The sequence below is a fragment of the Camelus ferus genome, chromosome 8 (assembly GCF_009834535.1).
Source record: "Camelus ferus isolate YT-003-E chromosome 8, BCGSAC_Cfer_1.0, whole genome shotgun sequence".
Taxonomy (NCBI): Eukaryota; Metazoa; Chordata; class Mammalia; order Artiodactyla; family Camelidae; genus Camelus; species Camelus ferus.
Genome location: NC_045703.1, coordinates 59,629,862 through 59,642,611, shown reverse-complemented (window position 1 = coordinate 59,642,611; position 12,750 = coordinate 59,629,862). Strand labels below are relative to the sequence as shown.

Genomic DNA, 12,750 nt, shown 5'->3' with positions numbered 1-12,750 from the left:
AAGTGTGTTTTCATGAATTTTAATTGCAGAAAATTTAAAGGAAAAGTCAGCACCACCATAGGTGAGAGTAATTGAAAAAGTTTTATAAACAGTAAGAAAACAAATAAATAGAGTTGATTATTCTGAAGATCTGATAACTCTTACCATTCAAGCTTTAAATTATAAGATACTAAAATTGAAATTCAAAATTTACTATGAATACTCTCAAAGGTTCTTAAGATAGTATTATTTCAGGCAACGTTTAAAAGATAAAATAGTAAAACTGATACCCATTTCTATAGTGAAATCAAATGTACACCAATCAAGCCCCGAATGGAAAATGATCCCAACTCCAATATTATCATTACCTTGTGTGTAGGCAGCATCATCAGATCCCATACTCAACTTCCGTGCTTCACTTATTCTATCCACATGTGCTAAAGTAGGGTCCGTGAGGTGCTGAATATTCTCTGTTTCTACATAATGATCAGGATGGTTTAGAAGATTTGTAAGTTCAAAGGTAGGGGACACTACCCCTGGTGAAACTGCAGGGGGTTTATTGGGAGAAACTGTAATTTTGAAAGTATATTTTGTATTGGGCTGAGTGACCACCACTCGAGGAGAAGTTGCAGAGTTATTGCCTACTGCTCGACTTTTGGGAGGGTGGTGATGAATAAAGGCAGGACCCATGCTCACTTGCCCGGACATATTCCTGGCGGTAGCAGATGCTCCAGAGTTTGTGGATATAAAGAGGGTGGGCTGATTCCGCATGACCTGCTCATCTCCTGTGGTGGCATTAGCTGAAATATAGACCTTAGGTTGACTACGGGACATTACCTCATCAGTATTCGGGGGACTGGCAGCTATGTAAACAGTGGGCTGATTTCTATTTAAGGTCTGGCTGTTGACCGAAGAGGAACTGCTGGAGGTTCGAGGTCCAGAAGAACGTAATTTTGAAGAACTGTTTCTTTGTGGGGGTTCAAGTTTGATTTCAATCTGGTTTTTTCGAGGTCCTGTTGAAATATTCTGAATGTTATATTGGCTGTGGGCAGAAGACTGTGAGCCACCAGATGAATGAACTGTTGGTGGCTGTGGGGTAGTAGGTGAACTGATGGGCATGTAGACATGAGAAGTCTGGTGGCCTTGCTGATTGGGCTGCTGGGCTGAGGTATGTGGCAGAGGAGCAGATGCAGGATATGTAGTCCAGGGACCAGGCTGTGAAGGTTGATAAACTTGTTGAGGGTTCATGGGATTAAACTGAGATACCCAGCCAGAATGCTGTTGTGTCTGTCGAGTTGTACCACTAGGAGTTGTAATGTAGGGCCTAATATAGATAGAATTTCCCTGTGGACTGTTAAGTACAGGTGGAGGTACACCATGTATGTGCAAAGATGTAGGAGTATTACGACCAGTCTGGATATTTGGGGCTAAAGTTACCATAATGGGATTAAATCTCGGAGTTTGTTGAGAAAGGTTAGATGTTCCTTTGCTGCCTAAGTGAAATCCAAGATGTGGTGCTGAATTTGAAGCACCAGATGTACTGGACATTCCAAAAACATTGAAGCCTTGAGGAACTTGAGCTGGTGCTGTCTGTGGCTCCTGCTGAAATAGTTCATTATTGGACTGACCACCTTGAAGTTGTCCATCACTAATGCTGTGCGTTAGAGTCCTACTTCCATTCATTCTATTTCCTTCTCTTCCATGGTGGTAAACATTCTGTGACTGCAAGTCCAAGTTGAGAGAAGTCATGTGATTGCGTAGACCAGAAATTCCAGAATCATCCGAAAAATTCAAGTCTCCTTCACCATAAAGATACCTTGTACTCTCCTGAGAGAGAACTGCACAGCAGGCATCCAGGTTATTATTATTCTATAAAACAAAATAAAAACAGCATGATGTTAACAACCAGAAGCTAATGCATATACTGTCATCATTATTAAAATACCACATGATTAACAAGTGATTAGTCAATATAATTATAAAAGATATATTTGAGAAGAACTAATATTTATGCAAATAGTTGAATTAAAGATCCCCATTACTAACATAATGAAAAAGTTCTCTAGCAATAACTAAAAGTGAACCAAGTCATTGTTCTGTTTTAGAAGCTATTTTATAGTAAATGGATTCATGCAAATACAGTACAATTACAACTTAATTAAAAATGCAATCTAAATGTTGAACAAAATATAAGCACTTGATTAAGCATATAATACTGTACAACTAATATTCTGCACATTCAAGTGCTATGTGATTCTTTTAAAAATGACCTTTAAAAAAACTAATCGTAGTATTTAAATTAAAAAGTTCTAAAATTAATAACAAAGGCATCTCAATTCTTTACATGCTTCTGCGTGTTTTAAAAAAACCCTACCCATATCTACATATATAATATAAGCTCAAGGTAGCCTGCAGAGTAACTGAGTTTCCTTCTCTGCCTTTAGACAGCACCAGATAATTATACTCCAGAGAAATGAAAACAAAACAAAACAAAAATAATCAGATTGTTTTCAAAGAATTCTCATAAGAGACTGACAAACCACTCCTCATAAATCATCCATAAAAATATTTACTGAACACCTACAATATGTACAGCATTCTGTTTGAAACTGTGGAAGACCCAATGACGTATAAAACCAAACTTCTCCCTAGAAGAGTTTGCAACTCAATTAGGGAGATAAACTATGGATTTATGGAAAGGTAACATTATTAAAACACGAGTATGTGCCAAATAATGAGTGGTATTGAAGTTCAACAAAGAGTTAATATTATAGGCTACTGTAGAAAGGACTATGTTAATGAGGGAGGTACCATCTGATGGGCTTCAGAGTATATGTAGAACTTGGATAGAAAAAAGCATTCTTGGTGAAAGGAAGTTAAAGATAGACATAAATGTGATAGTAAGTAAAAGTTCTAAGCAAGGTAATTAGAACAGATCTAGCTGGAGTTAAAAGGTTTGTACTGGAAATTTTGTAGAACAAATTGTTAAAAAAGCAGACTGCCATTAAATAATTGTGGGTTTTGAAAAATGAATCATACTAGACTTTGGACTTCAATATAGGTAACGGGGAGTTATACAATGGACTATTACTCTGCCATAAAAAAGAGTGAAATAATGCTATTTGCAGCAACATAGATGACCTAGAGATGATCATACCAAGTGAAGTAATTCAGACAGAGAAAGATAAATATACGATAATACTTATATGTGGAATCTAAAAAGATGATACAAAGGAATTTATTTACAAAACAGGCTCACAAACATAGAAAACAAACTTAAGGTTACCAAAGGGGAAGGGGTGAGGGATAAACTAGGGATTTGGGATTAACAGATACACACCACTATATATAAATTAGATAAACAACAAGGACCTACTGTACTGCACAGGGAACTATATTCAATATCTTGTAATAACCTATAATGGAAAATAATCTGAATATATATATATATGTATATGTACAACTGAATCACTTTTCTGTATACCTGAAACACTGTAAATCAACAACTACAATAAAAAATTTTAAAAATATATAGACAATGGGGAGAGCCACTGAATATAAATTAACAGAGAACTGAAGATACAAAGGATGTTTGGGGAACATGGCTCCACTGATACTTAAGAACAGGAAAAGGGAAACTTTTTGCCAAGAAGACCAGTTAGAAGTCATGAAATAACAACTGACAGTGGAAACAAATTATGAACGACTACAGATAGTCAACACAATTTGGCACAAAAGAGAAAGAGGAGTCAAAGAGAAATGGAAGATTAAGAGTGTAACAGAAAGCTGATGGTTTTAGACATAAAAAAGATGAATAACCAAGTTAAAATGTCTACAGGCAGTTTGATACGAGATTAAATTTTATTAGAGAAAACTGAACTAAAAAGTATCTTGAAGTCTTGTTAAAAAATGATGGTCCACAGTTTGAATAGGTAATGCAAAAGGTTAGTGAGCAAGGTTTGACTTTTTTCCCTCCCCAAATCAACTGATCAGATCTCTCATGCTATAAAAATCCTTTTATCCTACTCATAACTCTGAATTGATACATTAGTTTTTCAAATAAAATTTAAAAATTCATCACAATCTTTATCAACTGATTACTCCTTCTCATAGACCTTATCTTTTGCCAAACCTAATCGGCACTTTTTGCTTCAAGCTAACTTTATTGCTATTCTTAGTAAATTCTTCCTTCTAAGTCAAAACTCAAAGATCTCATCGTCTCATCTCTCTGTCAACATTCCCAAATTAGATTGTATATTCCCTACCAAATCCAATCTCACACTTCCTTTTTAAAAGCTGATACTCATATTTACCAATTCTTCTTCTCTAATTCTCTAGAGCTCTCAAAAACCCCTTCAATTCTGTATAATCTCTCATTATTTAATATGTCCTAATCCCAGCTATGTCGGAACTCACATGTTCTTAGGTTATTTACTCTCTACAGACTTTCTTATCATAAAAGACATAAAAGAACTTACAGGGATTTTATAAGGCTATAACAGGATAAAAGGAAATGTACTTTTCATTAAACCTTTTATTTCAGAAAATTTTAAACATATACAAAAATAGAGTAAATATGACAAACTCTCCCAATTCATCATCCATCTTTAAAAATATCCATATATGGCAAATCTTTTTTTATCCAGTGTGTATGCCCCAGCAACTCCCTCCACGAAGCTAGATCAGCCCTGATATTATTTTGTTTTCATCTGTAAATACTTCAATATGTATCTATTAAAAAAAATAACCACAATGCTGTTATCATAAAATAATCAATGCTTAATATCACATAATATCCAAATAGTGTTAAAAGTCCCGATTGTCTCATAAATATCTTTTTAGTTAGTTTAAATCAAGATCTAAGCAAGGTGCACATGTTACATCTGGTTGATATGTCTCAGGTTTCTTACAGTAATTAACCCTCTCCTCTTTTTAAACATTTTCTAGACATTTGTTTTTTCAAAAATGATCATTTGTTCAGCAGAATTTGCCATCTGGACTGGCTGAGTGCACCCTATGGTGTCAATATTTCCTGTATTTTGTTACAAACTAGAAGTTATAACTATAGGTGTGAACAGATTCTCGTACAAATTTTTGGCCAGACTCTTTATAGGATTTATTTCTTACTATATCGCAAGGAGGCACAATAATACATCTGACTGTCTTTTTGTGATATTAAAGCTGATTGGTGGGTTCTGATGTTGTCAGCTTGATTTAGCTAATGATTTTCAGCCGTCACTAATTATTAATTATTTAGAAACTTTATTTCATTAGGGACTGCAAAATGGTGGTATCCCATTTAATTGGGGTAATATCCCAATTATAAGATTTCTTCTTCATATATTAGTTGCAATTCTTCCTCAAAGAACTTGCTCTTTTCAACTACTTAGTTACCTTACTCTTTGCAAAGAAGAAGCAGAATAAATAAGTTCTTTCTCTTTACTGGTTTTTAGAATAATGAATTGGTGCCCTAGCAAATGCCAAAAATGACAGACTTATTTTCAGTATCATTATAAACTCCTATGTTTTTAACATTTTGATATGTGTCAACTGATTATGGTCATTATATCTTATCTTTAGGCTAGTGGGAATTACTTCAAGTTGGCTCCTGTGTTCATCTGACATGAACCCAGTCGTCTTTCATAGCTTCCTTGCTTTCTAGTAAGACAGGATGCCCAAGATCATCTTGTACATTTCCTATCCCAGACTTAGAGTCAGCTGTTTCTCAAAGAAGCCCTGGTTGCTTTCAGTGGGGAACTGCAGAAGACTCCCTTTAATGTATATCAAAAAAGGTGGGATGAGTTTTTAAAAGGTTGAGAATCATTGCTTTTTTTGTTTATATACAAATCTGCATTTCAAAGCTACAAGAGTCTGAACCATTATTTCCAGTTTCTCTTTCATTTTTCCTCAAGCTTCTTGCACAGAGATTACAGGCAGTATCAAAATATGCACTGTTATTATTCTTCTCAAACTGATTCATTCACTCTTTCAACCGACATTTACTGAGTATCCCATTAGGCAAGCAGAAAGGAATACAATCACTGTTCTTAAGGATCTCGCTGGTCCAGTATAAAAGATCAATGGGCATACAAATAAATATAATGCAAAACGGTAGGTGTTTTAACAGAAATATGGATAAGGGCTATAGGTGGAGGGTATATGAAAAGGCTTCAACTAAGGGTATGGTTCTAAGGTTTACAAATAACTGAATGGACAATCCTTAACATATTATTTTGAAAAGAAATAGCAATTTTACACCTACAGATTCAAACTCCATAGTAAGAGAATTAAAAAACAGTGAAAATTTCAGCTAAAAAAAGAAAAAAATCAAAGCACCAACTATGCAGTATTTTCACACTATTCTCAGTTATGATTTAATTGCCAAATATAAATTTTAAAGATATGAATTACACCTGCTGATAACAGCTATCTGAGAGAATCCATAGCACAAGGAAACAATATCAGTAGTTCCAAAAAGAGGGAGCTGAGCAGGAAACAAAGTCAAGAAGAGAACTGAGAACAGATACTTCTGTTCTCGTCCTAAGAAGCAAGATGTTTAAGAACATGTATACAAAATGGCTGTGTGGCACAATCCTTTACCACTAATTCTTCATATTTTGTATACTTTTTTTTCCATCTAGAAAAGCTCTGAACTGGCATATTATAGGAAGGATCTCTTCAGAGGAAAGACAGACGCCTACTTACTCAGCTGAGAAAGCTCCAGAGAGCAGCTCCCAAAAGAAAGGCTATCGCCAAATTAGAGGTGTTTATACTACATCTAGAGGTAACTCAATTTGCCATTACAGTTTAAAAATAACCCTAAATTTGGGGAGATTTACACCCAGTTATATTCCCAGAGGAGCCCTCCCCATTCCTTGCTTGTCACGTTTTCTGTAATATCAGCTTAAAGGCACATTACTTGGATGCCCAGAATGATTATCAACACAACTTAAGAGTTGGTGTTGGGAAGCACATTTATAGGGAGGTTTGTTTTTGTAAAACCACATTAACATAGTGAAGGTGACAGATGCCCAAAGAAAGTTCTAAATCTTTTATTTTCTATTTTTTGATGAAGTTGAAAACATGTTCACTTATTTTATTATTCTTTTTTTATTGAAGTATAGTCAGTTTACAATGTTGTGTCTACTTATCTTAGTTTTTAAAAGAATAAGTAATTCATTTACAGAGACTAAAACATTAAAAGACATACATTGAGAAGTTTCACTCTCCTCTGGCTTGTTCTCTCTTGACCGCCATGGGTAGCCATCTTTCATTAATTTTGTTTTTTAATCCTTCCAGTGTTTCTTTATGCAAACAGGGGCAGATATACGTACATGTGTATATTTAGTCCCCCTGCCTTCATCTATATATGCTGCTCTACGTTTTGCTTTTTTAACTTAATATATCCTGAAGATCATACTGTAAGCGTTCTTCCTCCCTCTCTTCCTTTCTTTCTTTTTAATATTTAAAATAATTCTACCAAAGGCTCTCTATGTTTTACTCCTGGTTAAGGTACTTTCAAATCTCTAGAGCCAGGCTATTGGAACAATGTTTTGGACAGTTCTTTCTTTCAATAGTAAGTCTTACAGAATTTTATTGAAAAATCTGTAGTATTTTTCTATTTTTCAATGACTCACTGAACATTCTCAGTATAGTCTTATCAGAATATGCTATTAGGATAATTAGGAAAAGGTACCTGAGTTCTAGGGGGAGGTACATTCCCCTCACTATCTCTGCTCCTGCCCATACTTTCTTTAGCTTCTGACTCCATTTTTATTACCCTTTTCTCCTTTTTTTCCCCCATTCTTTTCATTTCATTGTACATCTGATATCAACAAATGTGGACTACTGATTCACTCACCAAATATTTATTATGGGCCTTCCACTATTATTACTGTTACTTGTACTGGCTGCTAGCATTTATTAAGCACTCATTACAAACGGGTATCCTGTAGTTGCTTACCTGCATTACCATATTTAATTCTCTATGAAGTTTTAAAATTTCCATTGCACAGTTGAGGAAAATTGAGGGTCAGAGAGGTTAATTCAATTACTGCTAATAACTGTCAAAACTTTATCACCAAAATATATGCTATTTATTTGTTATTATTGAAAACTCTTATATTATTTCCCCCAGCTTTAACTGAGGAATGATTGATAAATAAAAACTGTATACATTTAGGTTGTACAAGATGATTTTTTTAAAGGTATACAATGTGATGATTTAATATACATATTAAAGGTATACATGATTACTACTTTCAGACACCAAAACTCATCTCTCTCCATTACAGCACACTAATGCCAAAGAAGATAAAAGAGTATTCTTCCAATGTTTAAAAAAAATACCAAGTTTGTATTAATACATTCAGAAATCATTGAACACTGACCTGTAACATGACACCTGGATACAACAACTTCAGGTACTTCAGGGAATTTTTGTCGCAGGTCATGTAAAACCTGAAAATCAATTTGGTGGCTTCCTTGGGCCATTCGTATATTGCCTGATCAGGACTATTTGTACAGTAGGCAATTCTAGGCCTTAGTGGAAATAGTACTCATCTCTTCTGTCCAAGCATTTTCTGTGAAAGAAGAAAAAAAATTTTAATGAGAACTTATTATAGAATGAATAATATTGTGGACTTAGAATTTCAACACAAAAGGGTATGTGCATTAGTATCTAACATTTAATATAAACTATAAAAATAACTATTCCTATAATGCTTTCCATATAGATATTTATAGTGTCTTTAACTCCTGATGGCAAACTTTCAGTGTCTAATTCCTAGGTATTTGTACGCTTTATAATGGCTGTGCCAAAAGGCATTTCAAATAAGAAACTGTCAAGGTTGTTTTAAAAAGGAAAAACGAGTAACTTTACTGATTTTTTTCTTAATGATCAGAGAACAGCCTCAGGTAATTTTGTTTACTCTATTTAAAATTCTTAAAGTTTGGATCCTGAAAGTTTTTTCTATAAACAGTTTTGCATGGTTTTTCTAAAAATGGTAAGTCAAAACATTTGCTATTTTGTCTTAGTTTTTTACTTAATCCTTAAGTGTGTAATCAATTAATTCTCAGGGGCTTAGTAGCATTTTATTCCCTCTGTTTCTATTAAATCAGTATTTAAAAAATATGAAAGCTTGGGCCCCAATCCCAGAGGTTCTGATTTAATTGGTTGGGAGCAGCCTGGGCACATGGATTTTTAAAAGCTCTCCAAGTGATTCTAAGATATGGAGCAAGTTGAGAATTACCTAACTTATTTTTATTCCTAACATTTCTATGTAAACCATGTTTAATCTTGAAAGCCTCTTTTGTGATACAAATAGTATATAAATATATTAAACCTAAACAACATAATATTTAAAGTCATTCCATTTGCATAATAATTTAAATACATTTCATTTTAACAACAAGACTATCTCTTTAAAACAAATTTCTCATCTGTCGTATTTCTCTTTTAACTTTGCTAACATAAGCTTAAATACAAGTCTGTAAATTCCATGAATACAGGAATTAGGTCTCTTGTTCATTACTGTATGAGCACGTTGTAACAGTTTTTAGCATAACAGTAGATATTTAAATGCTTTTAATAAACCCTGAATCAACAAAATAAAAGCTCATTTAGATATCATGTTTGATAAAGTCAGCTTTTTATTATCATTTGATTAATCTTTACCTAATTCTTTTATCTGTGTGACTTCAGCTTAGTACCATCTCCTAGGTAAAATCACTGCCAAACCAAGTTATTCGCCATTACAGATTCCCCCAATCTATTTATAACACACACACACACACACACACACACACACACACTTTAGCACTCAGAGTGGTGTTTCTACAAATGGGATGCAGGAGAAGAGAGAAATACTGGAAATTAGCAAATGATATTTAAACATAATATAAGGGGCGATAAACATGGTATAAACTGCTCATCTTGAGAAGCCTCCCCTGACTTCACTCCAGCTATCAGCTCATTTATCTGCCCCTTCCCTCTTTTGGCTTAAACTTCTTGAATGAGTTGTTTATACTTTAAGTGCCTTTATTTCCTATCTCTTAATCACTTCTAAACCTACCCCAGTCAGGCTTTCACAGTTTTCCTTCACTGAAACTACACTTAATCAAAGCTGTCATGGGCTTTCAGGCTGTCAAACTTCACCACCACTCCTCAGGGCTCATCTCACCAGACCTCTCCGCAGCTTATGACGCAGTCAACCACTCCCTCATACTTTAAACAATTTCTTTACTTGGCTTCTGAGATTTATATTCTGGATTTCCTCCTACCTACTGGCAGCTTCTCAGTCTTTGTCAGATTCTTTTCCTTTTCTGAATAACTTAAATGTTGGTGAGCTACGAAGTTTAGATGTAGGGTTTCTTTTCAATTACACCAACATTCTTCTTCAAGGTAATCTCATACAAATGCACTGCTTTAGATAGAGACTTTCCAAATTTACATCTCCAACTCTAAGGGAGCACATTCAGTTGGTCCTTCTCATATCCCATATCTAATCCACCACCAAGTTTTGTTGGCTGTTAACTACAAAACAAATCTGACCACTTTTTCCCACCTCTGTTACTGTTCTGGTCCAAGCCACCATCATCACACTTGCTTGCTTTTCTGATAGACTATCATGGGCACTAACAGGAAAATTGTTCAAATGTACAACTGTATTTTAGGGGTTCCACTTCCTGTACTGGCTGAGTAGTTCCTACTGGGCTCTCTCATGAACAACTATAACTAGATAAAGTATAAAAAAAAACTGCTTGAAGGCAGAAATAGCAAGCAGGGAACAGTGGTGTTGAGGGTTAGAAGAAGGGTTTCGGTACTTAGAGGAAGGGGACAGTAGAGGGTGACTTTCCATTTTTTAAATGGCTTTAAGACAGAGAGCAGGCCCCAGTTGGTTTGCATAGCTAAAACCCAAACAGTAAACCTGCAGTCTTACTCACTTAATGACCCAAAGGAGACACTCTGGCATAACCACAACAGCTGAAAAAGTAGTGAGTAAATTACAGAAAGGAGAGAAGCACCAAGTTCCATGTATAACTTCTCCACCTATCTCTAATCTCCCAACTACACATATGCAAGAGATTCCAAGCAGCCAGGCTTAGGCTAAAATAACTGAACTGAAATTTCAGAGCTTGTAGTTTGAATTCAGCCAAGTTAGCTGGCTACTAAAACCAGCAAGCAAGCACACCAACCAACCAGACAGCAGCACTCCCTAGAACGACACAACAGACCCCGCAGTCTCCACACCGTGTTGCTTATAGCGCCGTTAAGTTACATCCCAGAACTACTGCATGTGAGAAGCAGGGACACTGAGCCACACTTAAGGGGAAGATAGCTGGGGGAGGTCGAGCCCGAGATGACCCAGGTGCTAGAATCAGCATGTAAGGATTTAAAAGCAGCTATTTTGCCTATGCTCAAGGATGTAGCAGCAAATATGCTTGGATTTCTCGGGGGGGGGGGGGGAGAAACTACATTAAAAAAAAAAAAAAATTCAAGAAGCAAAAAATACAATGTCTGAAATAAAAAAAATTCACTGGATGGATCTGACCACAGGTTGGAGTGGAAGAAAGAGTCAGTGAACTTGAAGACAAAGCAACAGAAATTATTCTAAACTGAAGGATGAAGAAAAGAAAATGATTGAGGTGGGGGGACAAATAGAACCTCAGACCTGTGGGAAAGTATCAAAAGCTCTAACATACCTTGGAAATCCAGAAGGAAAGGGGAGAGAGAAAGGGGTAGAAAAAAGTATTTAATAAAACAATGGCTACAAATGTCCCCAAGTTAGTGAAGGATATAAATTTACAGATCAATAAGATGGTGACTGGCTCCCCAGTCATCTTGATGGCTGCTCTTGGTTGGGGGCCATCCTTCACCTACGGCAGGAAGATCATGGTCACAAAGACGACAAAAAAGCTGCCAAAGTCAATCAACTCTAGACTCTAGATCAACTCTAGACTCCAACTTCTTATGAAAAGTAGAAAGTACATGCTGGGGTACACACAGGCTCTGAAAATGATGAGACAGCCAAAGGGAAACTGATCATCCTCACCAGCAACTGCTTAGCCTTGAAGAAATCTGAAACAGAGTTTTATTACATGTTGGCCAAAACTGGTATCCATCACTACAGCAGCAATGATATTGAATTGGGCACAGTGGATGGGAAATATCACAGAATATGCACACTGGCTATCATTGATCCAGGTGATTCTGATGTCATTAGAAGCATGCCAAAACAGACTGGTGAAAAATAAGTGATGCAAAATTCTTCTTTAATAAAACTGTCCAGAGCGTATTTTAAAAACAACAACAAAAAAGATCTTGATCAAGAAGACCAGCAAACCCTACCCAGGAAGAGCCAAAGAAAATCACACACTGCATAGCAGTCGAAGTGCTGAAAACCAAAAAAAAAATCCAAAACAAAACAAAACAAAAAACTTGAACGCAGCCAAAGAAAGAAAACATAGGGGAATAATTCAGATGAATGCTGGCTTCTCATCAGAAACAATGGAGGCCAGAAGATACTGAAATGACAAAATTTAAGTGCTGAAAGGGAAAATAAACAACAACTCACGTTCTACATCCAGCAAAAGTAAACTTAAGGACAGCGCAAGATAACTATTTTTAAATGTAGCCTTTATGGGTGAATAAATAAGTTTTACAACTAAATACATCACTGAAACGAACAAACAAACAGGTATTTAATTTCAAAAGGAAAATCAAGAAACATCTTACAACTTAATCAGGAAAATTATTTCTAATAACATATA

At 35.4% G+C, this 12,750-nt stretch overlaps 1 protein-coding gene across 5 annotated transcripts in view; it reads right to left on the bottom strand.

Moving 5' to 3' along the window:
• Positions 1–12,750, bottom strand: part of TAB2 (TGF-beta activated kinase 1 (MAP3K7) binding protein 2) — a 76,322-nt gene that overhangs the window by 26,388 nt on the left and 37,184 nt on the right. For all 5 annotated transcript variants that reach the window (XM_032485122.1, XM_032485123.1, XM_032485121.1 and 2 more), the window contains 2 exons: positions 8,370–8,561; positions 348–1,848 (listed from right to left, as the gene is read on the bottom strand). In XM_032485122.1, the coding sequence (XP_032341013.1) occupies positions 348–1,848; positions 8,370–8,432 (1,564 nt within the window). In that variant the 5' untranslated portion in view covers positions 8,433–8,561. The remainder of the gene's footprint in view (positions 1–347; positions 1,849–8,369; positions 8,562–12,750) is intronic.